The sequence below is a fragment of the Pelodiscus sinensis genome, chromosome 13 (genome assembly GCF_052426305.1).
Source record: "Pelodiscus sinensis isolate ZL-2025 chromosome 13, ASM5242630v1, whole genome shotgun sequence".
In the NCBI taxonomy this organism is placed as follows: Eukaryota; Metazoa; Chordata; order Testudines; family Trionychidae; genus Pelodiscus; species Pelodiscus sinensis.
In genome coordinates, this window is record NC_143064.1 from 17,081,320 (window position 1) to 17,098,724 (window position 17,405).

At 46.7% G+C, this 17,405-nt stretch overlaps 1 protein-coding gene across 2 annotated transcripts in view; it reads right to left on the bottom strand.

Annotated features, from left to right (window-relative positions):
• The window catches only part of THOC2 (THO complex subunit 2), a 119,867-nt gene that overhangs the window by 66,344 nt on the left and 36,118 nt on the right, over nucleotides 1-17,405 (bottom strand). For both annotated transcript variants that reach the window (XM_006115394.5, XM_014569712.4), the window contains exons 8-10: nucleotides 13,813-13,979; nucleotides 4,913-5,005; nucleotides 1,342-1,497 (exon numbers count right to left, since the gene is read on the bottom strand). In XM_006115394.5, coding sequence (XP_006115456.4) covers nucleotides 1,342-1,497; nucleotides 4,913-5,005; nucleotides 13,813-13,979 — 416 coding nt within the window. The remainder of the gene's footprint in view (nucleotides 1-1,341; nucleotides 1,498-4,912; nucleotides 5,006-13,812; nucleotides 13,980-17,405) is intronic.

Here is a 17,405-nt window from a genome sequence, read left to right on the forward strand (position 1 = left end):
CCTGTAAAATGAAGATAAGCACCCCCATTTAATGAAAATAAATTCATTAGAGTGAGTGAAGCACCATAAAGAAGCCTATAAAGAAACTAACAACTGTTTCCAGCACAGAGTTTAAATAGTGTACAGTAAATAAGGCATGGGCCACACGAACTTTGAAGAGAAGAAAAAAATACTGAATACCTTCTCATTAAGGAAGGACTGTCCATGCTGTGGACTGAGGAAGAGGTCCCGTGGAAAAAAATAGGATGTGATGATGTAATTAAAGATTGTATCACAATAAACATGCATGATGGGGCTGCACAGACAACCTTAATTCTGGCATTCCTAACTTCTCAGTGCTTGATTTGCACAATAATAATGTTCTTTTGGCACAGTTTGTGTTTACTGTATTAGCCCCATATAGTTAATAGTTAACTGTGTATTATATGATGACACTTCTTACCAAAATTATCAACATACCAAAACTAGTTAAACCAGCACAAAAGGTAGGCAAACCTTGAGTGATATTTATCGAAAGCGATAAGAAACAAGGAAGAGAAAAAGAAAATCCAACTACTTAACTGAAGAACTGAATATACAACCCTGAATAAATACAGGATGAGATACTAATATCAATATTTGTGGGGGAAGGGTTTTTTGTATAATAATAATTACATCAGAAGTTGAAATGGGTCTTCCAGGGAAGAAAACAGTTGAATTACAATTTTGGTTTTAAGTCTCAGAGTGATACAAGTGTTAGTCTGCATCTGCCAAAACAAGATATCCTATGGCACCTTAAAGACTATGGGTATGTCTAAACTTGCACCCTCTTTCAAGAGAGGGACGCAAATGAAGACTTTTGAAATTGCAAATGAAGTTGAATAGCGCTATTTCAAAATACAAAACATGGGATAGATGCGGTTATTTCGGGAGAACACCCGTCTTCTGAAATAACTGTTAAACCTCATTTTATGAGGAATAAGGGTGTTCTCCCGAAATAACTGCATCTACACTGCGTTTTGTATTTTGAAATAGCGCCATAACATGATTATGCAAATGAAGCGCGGGATATTTAAATCTCAGCTACATTTACAATTTTAAATGTCTCATTTGCATCCCTCTCTCGAAATACGGTGCAAGTGTAGACATACCCTAATGGATTTACTTGGGCATAAGCTTTTGTGGGTAAAACCCACTTTGTCAGATGCACTCAAGTAGAAATTTCTGGTCTTGTTTTACATTAACAGCCAATTAAGCTTCTTATCACAACTGGATACATTGTATGAAGAGGCCAAAAAAGTAATTTTCATGGGAATGATCTTGTTATATTTACAATTATAGTTAACTCATTTGAAAAAATACCTTTTCAGTTTTTTCCTCTTCCTTGTCTTTTTCCTTCTCTTTCTCTTCAGTCTTTTCAGAGGACAAAACCACCATTGTAAGTTTTCTAACAATTTGTTTTGCCTCCACAATCTCTCGTTTGTGTTCTTCAAGAATAGCATTATCTACTGGAAGAAGCTGAGAAAATAAAACAAGATGTCATTAAGATCAATAAAGAAAAATTAACATAACCTGAAACTACTTTCTGATAAATAAGCTTGAAGGGGAAGAATCCAGATCCCTTCATCTTCTTGAAGGACTTTTTGCTTTTTTGGTTTGTTTTAACTTTCCACAGCACTTCAAAGAACAATACATTCATGGCATACCCTAATCAAGTTAAGAAAGGCTGAGGACTCATAGTGCACACTGTTCTCAGAGCCATCAATAATTCAAAAAACAAAAACAAAAAACCAAAAAGGATTGAAATCAATCTAAGAGCAATGTAGTTAGGTCGATGCAGGGATAGTATATAGACACTTTGGGTATGTCTACACTACAGAGTTAGTTCGAACTAACGGATGTTAGTTCGAACTAACTTTAATAGGTGCTACACTAGCGCTCCGCTAGTTCGAATTTAATACGAACTAGCGGAGCGCTTAGTTCGAACTAGGTAAACCTCATTTTACGAGGATTAAGCCTAGTTCGAACTAGCTAGTTCGAATTAAGGGCTGTGTAGACCCTTAATTCGAACTAGTGGGAGGCTAAGGCTTACCAGGTTTCCCTGGTGGCCACTCTGGCCAACACCAGGGAAACTCTATGCCCCCCTCCCGGCCCCGGACCTCTTAAAGGGGCACGGGCTGGCTACGGTGCCCGTGCCAGGTGCAAGCCTGCCAGCACCCAGCCAGCAGACCCTGCACCTGGCACAGATCGAGCAGGCCACCCGATGCCCCCCAGCCCTCCCCCTCTTCCCGGGACCAGGCTGGCGGTTCCCGGGAGCTTGCCCGGGACCACAAGAGGCAGGCACCCGCCTGGGCTAGTGCGGACATCGTGGACCTCGTCCACGATCTCCGCACTAGGCACAGGAAGGTGGCCGTCTAGGGCAGGAGAGCTGCCAGCCTGGCCACCCAGGAACAGGAGTGCATGAAAATCAAGGTGGTCCACTGAGACCCCTGAGCCCTGAGCTTACAATGGCCGTCCTGGGTCACACCAAAGGTCCATCTAGCCCAGTAGGCTGTCTGCTGACAGCGGCCAACCCTAGGAACCCTGGAGGGGATGGACCGGAGACAGTGACCAAACCATTTGTCTTGTGCCATCCCTCTCCAGCCTTCCACAAACTTTGGGCAGGGACACCACTCCTACCCCCTGGCTAATACCACTCCATGGACCCAACCTCCATCACTTGATCTCACTTCCCTTTCAACTCTGTTCTAGTTCTAGCCTTCACAGCCTCCCGCAGCAAGGAGTTCCACAGGTTGACTCTTTGCTTTGTGAAGAACAACTTTCTCTTACTAGTTTGAAGCTTGCTACCCATTCCTTTCCTTTGATGTCCTCTAGTCCTTCTTTATGGGAACTAATGAAGAACTTTTCTGTATGCACCGTCTCCACCCAACTCCTGCTTTTAGAGACCTCTATCCTGTCCCCCCTCCGTCTCCTCTTTTCTAAGCTGAGAAGTTCCAGTCTCTTTAGCCTCTCTTCATATGGGACCTGTTCCCAACCCCTGATCATTGTAGTTGCCCTCCCCTTTCCCAGCCTCTCTCTTCCCCTCTCCCACCTCCTTTTCCCAGTCTCCCCCAGTTTTGTTCAATAAAGACAGATTCCATTTTTGAACACAATTGTCCTTTATTTTGTACATCAAGAAAAGGGGCTAGGGAAGGGTAAGTGGAAGGAGGTGAGGGAGGAATGGGGCACGAGCCCCCGATGGGGAGGACTGGGCTGGCTCTGCGGGCTTCTAGGGGTGGAAGCTCTCCTGCAGCCCCCCAATTGCCCCCTCTCCCCAGATGGCAGCCTGCGGCAAGTGCAGCCGGGCTGATGGCCGAGTGTTGTGATGTGCCCAGTGTGGGCACGCCGGGCACTCCAAGCCAGGACTGGTTTTCAAGCGGGGCACCCCTGAGAACTGTCTGTCCAGGGTGGGGGTCGGGACCCTTTAAGCACAGCCCTCGGCTAGCCTGAGACAGCATCTCCACGCTCTAAGTCCTCCTCTGATGCCCTGCCGGCACTGCTTCCGGCCATCCTTAAGCCCTGTTCAGGGTCCACTTAATGTGGACATGCTAGTTCGAATTAGCAAAATGCTAATTCGAACTAGTTTTTAGTTCTAGACGCGTTAGTTCGAATTAGCTTAGTTTGAATTAACTAATTCGAACTAAGTTAGTTCGAATTAGCGCTGTAGTGTAGACATACCCTTTGTTACTTATATCTACTGCTGCTGGTTTCCAGAAGTTGTCCCACAATAACCCATACTGACTAGTATGCTCACCATTGTGAACTCTGCTGCACCTATAAAGCTCTGAGAATTGTTGGAATTCCCTTTCTTGATTGCGTCTTGATGAGCGCACTTAGCAGCTCTCTATTAAATGTTATTGCCCAGTTAACCATGCCAACTGCATGCTGTCCATCAAAATCAGGGGTGGGCAAAGGGCCCTCCATGGGCCAGATCTGGCTCACCAAGCCAGTGGAAACAGCCCGAGGTTACCCTGACGCGCTCTCACCCTCAAGCGGGGGGAGCGTGCGACAGCCTGTAGCAAAGAGCCAAGATAGCAGTGGAACCAGTACGAAGAGCCAGGGCAAAGTTATAGAGAAAGGGGGTGGGGGGAGGCTCTGCCCCTCTAAAAAAAAATGCATTTAAACACTTTTTTGGCCACAGCTGCCATCTTTAATTCTAAATCTTGAATGGCCATGCCGGATAGCTCCCCTGCCCAGGTCAGTACAGGGAGCAGGAGAAGAGGACCATTTTTGGGGGCGCGGGGACAGCTTATGAGACATGGGGGGGGGGGTGAGTGCCGCGTTTATCTCTAGCTCCCATGCACCTTTGGTGGTGAGGGAAGCTTTGTATATTCCTGCCACTAGTCCAATCAGGGTCTGGGGGCAGGGAGCACGCAAAGTCTCTCACATCCTGTCCCTGCCCTGCCAGAGACAGGCAGCGCCTAGAGAGACTCGCCAGCTGTTTTAAAACAGCTGGCATGTTTCTCTATGCTCTTGTGGAGGCAAGGAGACTTCACGCGCTCCCCTGTCCACAGGCCCCGGCATTTCTCTCTAGGGGATGGGGAAGGGAAGGAGAAGTCTTCTTGCACGCCCCCACTCTAGGCCAATCAGGATGTGGGGAGAAAGCACAAGAAGTCTCCTGGCCCTGCCCCCTCCACCAGAGGCTCCCGACCCCACCCCTGGGGCCACTTCAGAAAAAGCAACAAACTGATTTAAAGTGGCCCCCTTTTAAAAATTACTGCCCATCTCATTCTAAATTCTTTGATCTGAATGCCTCTCTGATAACAGTTTTAGCAGGATGAGATACAGTTGCAAGCTAAATGGATAACATTTCAAAGAAAAAAGCCTCCCCCCCCAATTTCATATACATTGTTCTTGCTAATAACATTTAGTTATAGAAAAATAAATAACTTACATGAACATAGAGATCTTCCAAATCTATAAGATTATGTTGCAAAAGTACTGCAGCAACTCTGTACAAAGAGGAAGGTGTTTCACCATTTGGTTCCTAAAAGACAAGCATTACCATTTTTATAAACAGCAAATTAATAATGTAGCAGAAAAGTATAACTTTAAAAAAACATAAAAAGGGACATTACGAACAGAGAAAGCAGGCATCTTAATAAAAGCTGTCCCTATCCCATTAAAAATATTAATTCTCTCATTTTGTGCGATTTTGTTACTAGACTGATTTTGAATGAAGAATGATACACAAACTATCTTCTTTCATATCTCTCGGGGTATGTCTACACTACAATGTTAGTTCGAACTAACGGACGTTAGTTCGAACTAAAATTCATAGCCGCTACACTAGCGCTCCGCTAGTTCGAATTTGAATCGAACTAGCGGAGCGCTTAGTTCGAACTAGGTAAACCTCATTTTACGAGGATTAAGCCTAGTTCGAACTTACTAGTTCGAATTAAGGGGTGCGTAGCCCCTTAATTCGAACTAGTGGGAGGCTAGTCCTCCCCAGGTTTCCCTGGTGGCCACTCTGGCCAACACCAGGGAAACTCTATGCCCCACTCCCGGCCCAGGACCCCTTAAAGGGGCACGGGCTGGCTACGGTGCCCGTGCCAGGTGCAAGCCTGCCAGCACCCAGCCAGCAGATCCTGCACCTGGCACGGCACAGAGCCACCCACCCGATGTCCCCCAGCCCACCCCCTCTTCCCAGGACCAGGCTGGCGGCTCCCGGGAGCTTGCCCGGGACCGCAAGAGGCGGCCACCTTCCTAGGCTAGTGCAGACATCATGGACCTCGTCCACGATCTCCGCACTAGGCACAGGAAAGTGGCCGTCTAGGGCAGGAGAGCTGCCAGCCTGGCCACCCAGGAGCAGGTGTGCATGAAAATCAAGGGGGTCCACTGAGACCCCCGACCCTGAGCCCTGAGCTTACAATGGCTGTCCTGGGTCACACCAAAGGTCCATCTAGCCCAGTAGCCTGTCTGCCGACAGCGGCCAATCCTAGGGACCCTGGAGGGGATGGACCGGAGACAGTGACCAAGCCATTTGTCTTATGCCATCCATCTCCAGCCTTCCACAAACTTTGGGCAGGGACACCACTCCTACCCCCTGGCTAAGACTACTCCATGGACCCAACCTCCATGACTTGATCTCACTTCCCTTTAAACTCTGTTCTAGTTCTAGCCTTCACAGCCTCCTGCAGCAAGGAGTTCCACAGGTTGACTCTTTGCTTTGTGAAGAACAACTTTCTCTTACTAGTTTGAAGCTTGCTACCCATTCCTTTCCTTTGGTGTCCTCTAGTCCTTCTTTATGGGAACTAATGAAGAACTTTTCTGTATGCACCCTCTCCACCCAACCCCTGCTTTTAGAGACCTCTATCCTGTCCCCGCTCCATCTCCTCTTTTCTAAGCTGAACAGTTCCAGTCTCTGTAGCCTCTCTTCATCTGGGACCTGTTCCCAACCCCTGATCATGTTAGTTGCCCTCCCCTCTTTCAGCCTTTCTCTTCCCCTCTCCCACCTCCTTTTCCCAGTCTCCCCCAGTTTTGTTCAATAAAGACAGAGTCAATGTTGGAAGGAACTTTATCTTTATTTTGTACATCAGGAAGGGGGGCTAGGGAAGGGTAAGTGGAAGGAGGTGAGGGAGGAATGGGGTACGAGCCCCCGATGGGGAGGATTGGGCTGGCTCTGCAGGCTTCTGGGGGTGGAAACTCTCCTGCAGCCCCCCAATTGTCCCCTCTCCCCAGATGGCAGCCTGCGGCAAGTGCAGCCGGGCTGATGGCCGAGTGTTGTGATGTGCCCAGTGTGGGCACGCCGGGCACTCCAAGCCAGGACTGGTTTTCAAGCGGGGCACCCCTGAGAACTGTCTGTCCGGGGTGGGGGTCGGGACCCTTTAAGCGCAGCCCTCGGCTAGCCTGAGACAGCATCTCCACGCTCTAAGTCCTCCTCTGATGCCCTGCCGGCACTGCTTCCGGCCATCCTTAAGCCCTGTTCAGGGTCCACTCAACGTGGACTTGCTAGTTCGAATTAGCAAAACGCTAATTCGAACTAATTTTTAGTTCTAGACGCGTTAGTTCGAATTCGCTTAGTTCGAATTAACTAATTCGAACTAAGTTAGTTCGAACTAACTCTGTAGTGTAGACATACGCTCAGTGACTTCATGCTATTTCTAATTCTCAAGTTTAGATGTTGACATATCAAATTAACATCAGCAACGCTTTCCATACAGAGGAGTCTACTCAGCTGTTTATAAAAATGTGCCATTTCCACAAATGTAAGAACTTGCACATTTAATCCACAAGTTCAAATGGATAACAATATAGTCAAACACTTCAAATGTACTCTAAAAATGCTTGTTTCAAATATAGTACTGAACTATTACAATATCTACTTTTAGATTATATATTGATTCTTAAACTTAATGCAAAAGTTATCCCATATGAAAGTACCATAAATAAAGTGAAAATTGATTCAAATCATAAAAGAAGAGGTAACTTACCTCGTAACTGTAGTTTTTCGAGATGTGTTGCTCATGTCCATTCCAATCAGGCGTGCACGCGCCGCGTACATGGATCTCTGAGCTTTTTTCCCCTCAGCAATATCCATAGGGCCAGCCAGGGAACCCCCCTGGAGTGGCGCCAGTATAACGATGCATATATACCCCTGCTGGCCCCTCCACCCCCTCAGTTCCTTCTTGCTGAAGTTCTCTGACGAAGGGGAGGTGGGTGGGATTTGGAATGGACATGAGCAACACATCTCGAAGAACTACAGTTACGAGGTAAGTAACCTGTTCTTCTTCGAGTGCTTGCTCATGTCCATTCCAAGCCGTTTCCACTGACGGTGGGGTCGGAGAGTAAGGACACCTATCTCTCTATAGATTGCAGAACTGCCCTACCCACAGATGTGTCAGCTCTGGCCTGCTGCGTGATGGCGTAGTGGTCTGAGAAGATATACACAGATGTCCAATATAGGTACTTGAGCCAAGAAGGCAATGGATGTAGCCTGCGCTCATGTGGAATGCGCTCTCAACGGGGAAGGAGTCTTCCCCAGTCCATGGTAACACTCAATGCATGAGGTGATCCATGGGGATAAACACTGAGCTGACACTGGCGCTCCCTTCATTCTTTCCGCAAAGGAAATAAAAAGTTGTGATGACTTCAGAAACTCTTTTGTCCTGTCTATATAAAAGGCGATGGCCCTCCGCTCATCCAGGTAATGTAAAGCCTGCTCTTTAGGTGTGTTGTGTGGCTTAGGGAAAAACACCGGTAAATAAATGTCCTGGGACATATGGAAATGAGAAACCACTTTAGGAAGGAAAGCCGGATGAGGGCAAAGCCTAACCTTGTCCTTAAAAAAGACTGTGTATGGGGGCTCTGAGGTAAGGGCTCGTAGCTTGGACACCCTTCTGGCCTATGTAATCGTTATCAGAACACCACTTTGCATGACAGATGCTTTAAAGAACAGGTGGCTAGTGGTTCAAATGGCGGCTGCATAAGTCCCTTAAGTACCACGTTAAGGTTCCAGGAGGGAATAGGTGGATGCACTTGCGGCATTAGCCTGTTTACCCCCTTCATGAATCTTTTTATTATTCTCTTAGCAAACACTGACCTTCCCCCCTGTCCCGGGTGGAAGGTTGTAATCGCTGCCAGATGGACTCTCAGAGAGGACGTGGCAAGGCCCTGATGCCTGAGCTGTCGTCTAATATCAGAGGAATATTGGCCGTAACCGGGTCTATGCCCCTTTGTTGTACCCATAATGCAAAGCTTTTCCCTTTGGCTTCATAAAGGGCCCTGGTAGATGGTTTTCTGCTTTCCAGTAAGACCCTTTGGACTTCCTGAGAGCATCCCCGTTCTATGTTGGAAAGCCACTTACGTTCCAAGCTGCAAGGTGGAGGGCAACCATGTTCAGATGGCATAGAATCCCCTGCCCTAGATCTTGTATGAGAAAATTCAAGACTATAGGTAGTCGCACCGGGTCTACTACTGACAGTTCCTTCAGGGTAAAGAACCAGTGTTGGCAGGGCCACATCGGTGCTATCATGATGACCCTTGCCCTGAAACTCTGGACCCTGACTAAAATGTCATGTATCAGTGGAAAGGGAGGGAAAGCATACAGTAGGTGATTGGGCCATTGTATATGGAGCGCATCCTCTAGGGAGCCGATTCCCTGCCCCCTGAGGGAGCAGTATTTCCTGCACTGGGCATTGTCCCTGGATGCAAACAGATCCAGAAGGCGATAACCCCCTTCGGAAAACGTCCTCTAGAATATCCCTCATCATCCACTCGTGGACTTGAAAAGAGCGGCTGAGTCTGTCTGCTAGATTGTTGCTGGACACCGGAAGGTAGGGAGCTTGCAGGTAAATGTTCTTAGGTATGCATAGTTCCCAGAGTTTGAGAGCCTCCCTGCACACAGGGGAAGAGCGAGTACCCCCTTGTCTGCTGATATAGTACATAGCCGAGGTATTGTCGGTCAACACTTCTACCATCTAGATCTCTATCGGGGTAGAAATGCTAACCTGATTGCTTTGAGCTCCTTGACGTTGATGTACAAGGAATTCTCCCTCATTAACCATAGGCCCTGTGTCCTCAGGGTCCCCAAGTGGGCCCCTCACCCAACGTCTGATGCGTCCATCACTAATTGAACAGATGGGGCCCGTTTGGTGAAAGGGACCACTACACACACTACATCCTCCTGAATCCACCAGTCCAACGAGCGAAATACTGAGTTTGGGAGGGTAACCATCATGTACAGTGCTGGAGCACTGGGTTGTGGGCGGTTCTCATCCAGCCGTGGAGTGTACGCAGTCTCAGTCTGGCGTGTGTCATGACATACGTGCAAGCCGCTATATGTCCGAGTAGGTGCATACAATTGCGGGCAGTAGTCGGGGGAGACCTTTGAAGTCCATAATCATTGCACGCATAGTCTGAAACCTGTGTATGGGCAGAGATGCTGTCTCTGCCATGGAATTCAGGAAGGCCCCTACAAATTCTATCGTCTGAAACGGAATCATGGTAGACTTTTCTTCATTTAGTATGAGGCCGAGTTTGAGAAATGGCCGCATGGTATTCGAGACATGTGCTATCACCCATTCCCGAGATGACCCCCGTATTAGCCAATCGTCCAGATAAGGGAAAACGTGTACACCCTGATTTCTTAGAAAGGCCACTACTGGAGCCATACACTTGGTGAATACCTTCGGCGCTGTGGTTAGGCCGAATGGCAGGACTGGAAACTGAAAGTGTTCGCCGGCCACTACAAATCTGAGGAATCTCCTGTGGGCAGGAATTATCGTAATATGGAAGTAAGCATCTTTTAAGTGGAGGGCAGTGAACTAATCTCCTTTCTGAAGGGAGGGAATGATAGACGCTAGGGTGACCATTCTGAACTTCGTTTTCCTTATGAACGAGTTCAAGCCCCGAGATCTAGAATGGGACGAAGACCCCCTTTCGCCTTTGGAATGAGGAAGTATCTGGAATAAAAACCCCTTCCTTTGAACTTGTCTGGAACAGGTTCCACCGCACCAAGGTGCAGAAGCTTTGCAACCCCCTGCTTTAGCAGTGTTTCGTGAGAGGGGTCTCTGAAGCGGGAAGAGGAGGAGCGAGGGGGGGACGAGGGAAGGAGGAAAGAGAAGGGGATCGAATAACCCTGTGCTACCAGGTCTAAGACCCACTGGTCTGAAGTTATGGAGGCCCATGCCTGATAGAAGTGGGACAAATGGAAACCAAAAGGAGGTAACTGAAATGTGAATGGTGAGCTGTCCTTGACCATACCCTCAAAATGAGGATTTGAGATGCTGGCCCACGGACATGGTAGGTCCCTTATCTTGGCCCGATCTCGAGCCCCTACATCTGTTTCTAGGCAGGTCATTCCATAAGTACTTATGGTTCATCTGTCTACAATGGTCAAAGTTGAAACCCCGCTGGAATGGTCTTCCTCCGGGTCTGGGGTTGAGGAGTTACCTCAGGGGGGCGTGTGTGTGGATCCCCCAAAGATTTTAGCGTTGCCCTCAAGTCCTTTAACCTGTGTAATTTCGAGTCGGTCTGGTCCGAGAATAAGCCCCCTCCCTCAAAAGGGAAGTCCTGAAGGGAGGTCTGGACCTTGGGAGAAATGCCCAACACCTGTAACCATGCACTCCTTCTGGTTACAACGGCAGTAGCCATTGTCCTAGCTGCCGAGTCGGCTGCATCAAGTGCTGCCTTGGAAGGCAGTACGCACCATCGTTCTGCCCTCATCTGTCAGGGCCCCAAACTCTTGCCGGTTCTCCTGTGGCAAGTGATCTTTGAACTTGTCCATAGTGGACCATGTATTAAAAGCGTATCACTCCAACATACCCTGCTAGTTAGCTATGAGTAACTGTAGGCCCCCCATGGAATAAGTCTTCCTCCCTAGGAGGTCCAATTTCTTGGGTTCCTTGGCCTTAGGGGTAGATCCCAGGGGACCCTGTCGTTCCTTCTGCCCCACTGCCTGGACAACTAAGGAGCTCAGGGCGGGGGGGAGGGGAGGAAGGAGAGGTGAGAGAACAGATACTCATGCCCCTCCCGGGGAATAAAATATGTTCTCTCCACACTCTTCTGGGTGGGAGGGATGGAGGCTGGTGTCATCCAAAGTGTCTTCGGCAGCTTATCCACCGTTTTGATCAATGGCAATGCCACCCTCCTGGGGGTATTTGCCGAGAGGATGTCCACCATCGGATCTGCCTCTTCATGTACCTCCTCCACCTTTACTGACAAGTTTGCCGCCAGCCTCCTCAGGAGGTCTTGTTGAGCCCTTGCATCCATCGATGGGAAAGATGGGACTGGATCACCTAGGTCCTCATCAGGCGTGGACGACAAGGAGTCCCTCGGGTAGGGATGGTCCTCCACCTGCTCGTCCACCAGTGGCGTTGGCTGCAATGGTGGGGCTACCTGCATGGGCTCAGGGTGGGGGGGTATGGTTGCCACTTCGCTTTGAGTCATCAGTGGTATAGAGGTAACCGTAGACATTGACTTATCCGTCTCAGACACAGGAGCTCTATGTAAGGGTGTCGCCGATGGGGGAATTCCCTCCTCTTGACAACCCTGAGACAGATGCTTCGAGGGGTGGCCCTTGGGCTTGATGGTAGGCCAACGGGGTCTAAAAGGGCCATTGTTGAGGAGGCCAAGTGTATGGTTGGGCCGGGTCGACACTGATTGCCCTATGGCGTAAAAAGGACCGGTGCCTAGATCTTGACCTGTACGAGGACCTCCCCGACCTCAGAGACTCTGCATCCAAATCAGACGAATATTCTGAGGCCAACCACAGAGGGGCACCCGACTCCTGTTCCCGCCAATGCTGGGCCATAACCCACAGTTTCCCCCGAGCATCGTGACTGGTGCAGAGGGTAAGAAGGGGTGCGTCGGTGCCATGTGCCAGAAACGGCACCGGTGCCGGAATCAGTGCCAGCACTGAAGCTGAGGCCAGTGCCAGCATCAGTACCAGGCATGGTTCCATAGTTGATATGAGCGCCGGTAGAGCTGTCGGTGCCGGGGCCTGCACCAGGGTCGGCGCAACAACCCAGAGAAGGGCCGGTACCAGAGCCGGTACCTGGGCCAGCACCGGGGTTGGTGCCAGGGTCGGGTCCAGTGCCAATGCAGTAATGGGTGGCATGAGCCGTCGTTGGCTCCGGTACTCCCAGTGCTGAAACCACCACCGTCGACGGGTGTCCATGCACCCAGGTCATCTGAGGGCCCGGTACCCGTAGAGCCGGTAAGGATGTCGTCAGTGCCACTGACTGTGCCGACCAATGCACCGTCAAACTACTCAGTACTGGTACGAAAGAAGGCTGATGTCTCCGGGATGGTAAGCACTATCAGGTTGTATGCCACGTGAAATGTCTCTGGGGTCGACGGTCTCAGGTCCCGCAGGGCTCCCTCAGCCTGTGCCATTATGGGAGCATGGCCGTGCCCAGACTCTGCACAATTCTGGCTAGGTGCCTTCGTGGCCAAGTGCCCATCCTTTCGGCGCACTTTGTGGCCTGTCCTGTGGGGGGAACGTCCCCTCCCCTCCTTGGATTTCCTCTGAGAAGGAGATTGTGAATGGTGCCGGGAAGGCTCAGCCTTAGTCTTAAGTGGCGCTGTCGAGGCCTCCCGTACGGAGGAGGGGGCACTGCGTACGGACTGGGCCTCTTCCGGTGCCAGAGGTTGGAGAGTGGACTCCATGAGAAGTCTCTTCAGCCTAGAGTCCCTCTCCCTTCTTGTCTGCGGCTTAAAACTCCTGCAGATCTTTCAGGCTTGCGTGCAATGTGGCTCACCCAAGCACTTTAGGCAGGAGTCATGCGGATTCCTGCAGGGCATAGGTTTCAAACAGGACACACAAGGCTTGAATCCGAGTGGCCCAGGCATCCCCTCCCCAGCAGGAAAAAGGCAAAGAAGAGAAACAAAGCTCTCTTATCACTAAATATTTACACTCTAAATACTATATCTAAGAACTATTTACAAACAAACTAGGTACTAACTACTCTACAGAAGAAACAATGAAAGCTAAGGGAAGACTAAAGAACTAATGCTCCAGCTGCTGCACTGGCGGTAAGAAGGAACTGAGGGGGTGGAGGGACCAGCAGGGGTATATGTGCACCATTATACCGGTGCCACTCCAGGGGCCTCCCTGGCTGGCCCTATGGATACTGCTGAGGGAAAAAAAGCTCCGAGATCCAAGGACATAAGCAAGCACTTGAAGAAGAACCTACTATTTCTAAATCTGAATTTCTATAATCAAGGCTTTCCACAAAATACAATTAGAAAACATTTTCTTAAACAGGCATCAGAAACTTACATCACTAATTACACGGAATAAGGGTTGTCAGACAGGGTGCTCAAATAGTTTAAAAAAAAAATCTATATTACCTGATAGAATTTGAATTTGAACCCAAGGATATGACACAGAGTTTGAGGTTCACACATATACATATATGATTCTATCAAAGGTACAAAGAATTCATCATATTCCGGCCTACATTCATAGACTTCTAAGATAATATCCAAAACTCTGTTGGGATCCAAATTAAAACATCCTATTGGGCGAAAAATACAAGTTAAAACTTCAATTCTGCTATGTCTCACTTTCTAATACAATACAATTAAATTAGAATTCAAGAAAAATTGCAAATGCACCATTAAAATCTTTTCAGACATTTACTTTGAAGAAAAAGCAATTTTCTCTAAAGCAAAATTATTAGGCACAACTAAACAGAACACTTATTTTGGCTTTATGGTACTACACTAAATACAGAAGTTGACAGCTGAACTAAAATTTCAAGTTAATGATAGAATTGAGAATTAAATTAAACTAAGCTAAAAATTCAGTATTTGTTAAAAACATATTATATATCAACATTTAGCTCTCAAGAAAATCAATATGAGCATTAAAAATAAATATTCTATTTTAGTCAATTCCTTCAGCCACACCTGTCAAGGGGGGAAAAAACAAATATTCACTGTGATAAGAGGTCAAAGTATTTCCTTGAGCAAAATGTTAACTTCATCATTGCAAAACTGGAAGTTCTGGGCAACTGAAGTCCAATACAGGTTACCTATCATAAACCAACTCTGCATCAAATACTTACACACTGAAGAGTATGTGACACATATCAATTTTTAAATTGCCATAGAAATAGCTTTTGATGAAAAAGAAAATGGCTGGATTAATAGCTATAAGATTATTTGAAAAACAGACCCAATACCTGCAGATTGTGGATCATGAAATCTGTTTTTTGGTGTGATTTTACCCTATATAGTACAGATTTCTCAGGGGACACCAATTACATTGTGCCCCACCTGAAACTCCCCTTTGGCTCAGGACTTTCAATCTCAATTTGAAAGTCCTGAGCCAAAGGGGAGTTTCAGGTGGGTCACAATGTAATTTTAGGGGAGTTCTGGTATTGCCACCCTTACTTCTACACTGATTTCAGAACTGGGCAGCCTAAGAGTGGTGGCTGCTGACTCAGCTCTGCAGGCAGCAGTGCAGAATTAAGGGTGGTAATACCGTTCTTACTTCTTTGCTACCCCTGGTGGTGGCTTTCGCATCCCCTAAAATAATCTTGTGACACTGCCCTGCACCAAGCTCCTTTTTGGGTTAGGACTCCTGCAACTATAACTCTGAGAAATTTCAGATTTTAATAGCTGAAAATCATTACATTCAAGATTTTTGAAATTCTATGGACATGAATTTAACTGAAATGAACCATGAATTTGGTAGGGTCCTACCTACAGACTCTTCTAAAAGCAGTTTTCTCCCCAGTCTATTCAGCTATTATTTCTTTAAACATTAAAACATGAAAGGAGGCGTGAAAGCTCTGGCGCTCACTATCTCATATCTCTACTGATGTTAAGTGTCTAAAATTTGGGGATCTTGCCTAAAGTCTCCTCCCCTTTTAACATAAGACCAATGGTCCATCCAGCCCAGTATCCTTCCCCAGTCACCCACCTCCAGAGAAACAGAGGCTAGGGACACCATTCCTACTCAATGTTATCCATTTAATAATTAAATTAGATCAATCTAGCTTTAGATCAATGTTTGTTAACAGAGTCTTGTTGTAAAATCCTTTTTCTCTGAGATTCAGTAAGCCTCAAACTTAAGTGACTTCCTAATACTCAGAGGCAGCTTTTAACAGAATTTGAATACCAATACCTCCTATCCAAATTTAGATTTGGCTTTTGCAGAAACTTCTTGAAGTGGCACGAGATTTTGTTAACTTCTCCTAAAGAGGAACAAGGCAGTATTACCCACTTGCTCCCATATTCTTTCAACAATAATTTTAATAAAACAGAGGTATTAGCTGTGTAGTCCTCCAAGGATCCCTGCATCCAGACAATTAATTGCTCCTTTTTATGTTGCTGAGAAATCACTTGGGTATCTGTGCTCCCACTTCTACATTCTTGCAAAATTTAATACACTGCTGAAAACCACACCAAAAAAATTAAAGATGACCCATCAAAATTATTCTAAACTCTAATAGGTAGGAATCATAGAATATTAGAATTGGAAGGGACCTTGAGAGATCAAGCCCAGTCCCCCGCCCTTATGGCAGGACCACGCACTGCTTGGCTCATCCCTAATAGAGGTCTATCCAACCTGCTCTTAAATATCCCCAGTGACTGCAATTTATTCCAGTGTTTAACCATCCTGATAGTTAGGAGGTTTTTCCTAATGTCTAACCTAAACCTCCCCTGATGCAATTTAAGACCATTGCTTCTTGTCCTATCATCAGAAACCAAGGAGAACAATTCTTCTCCCTCCTCCTTGTAACACCCTATTAGATACTTGAAATGACCTAATTAAAATGACAATATGGCCTAAAATAATGCTTACTCCAAATGGTCCCTTTTAATTCGAAACAGAGAGTGGCATTTGACTTAAAGCTCAGATAGGTATCAGATTTCAGGTCTAAAAAAGAGGGAAAGCACAAATTTTCAAATGTATCAACTCAAGTTCTTTATTCAAGGCTCAGTGACATATATTACAATATCACTGTGGGCTAGAGATCAAATGCAACTTCTAAAGAAACCAAGAACAGTGATTGTTAAGACAAATGTAGGTTGTAAGCGCCTCTAGAAAATGACTACCCCCAGGAAGGCTCATATATTGTGGGTCAAATGGATTTCCAGAGATTCAGAGACAAAAAGTGGTTTTTGGCATAAAAAGGCTGGTTTTAAAATAACTCAAGAGCCTGCTTTCTGACACGACCTTATATCCAAGGGAGGGCCCCAATCCTTGTGGAAAGGTGGGAAAGTCTTTGACCTACTAGCGCCCTATAAAAATGATGGGCGACTCCTGGGATATTTAGTGTGGGTTTAAATCAGTTTGTTGCTTTTTTAATTAGTTCTCTCCGGAATGCTTTTCATCTCAAGGATAAATGTGCTTCCTTAGTAAGAACAGTGTGGTAACTTCTAACAGCATCATTGTGCTCATAGCTTTCAAAGAAAAAGCAAAGCATAGATGCAGGCCTTTAGGCAGATTGGCTTGCTGGGAATAGGAATGTAAGGCAGGGAGTCAGGAAGCATTAAAACCCACCGCCAGAAAGGCAGGGGACAAAGGCCTCTACCAAGAAAAGGGTGACAACAGAAGAATTGAGACCCACCATGCACTGCAGACAGAGAAAGCACTGATAGAGTTAAACTCTAACCCTCCTCTCCATCCATGCTTGGAGAAGCATGCATAATTGGATGGTAGAATATTTGATTCACCGTTGCAGCCTATATATTTGTTTCCCTCAAACCTGGCAAGACCTATTTTTAAACTATTAAGATACACTTTAATCCACTACAATCTCTTTAGTGTAGGACATGTTCATTTATTCATAGACTTTCAATATATTTTATCTCCCCTACACATCAATTTTGCCAAGCATTTTATTAATTTGTGGAAAATAAAACTAAATCAATTCTCCCGTCTAAGTAATCTTAGACATGCCTGATTTAAACCTTTCTACTGTAAAAAT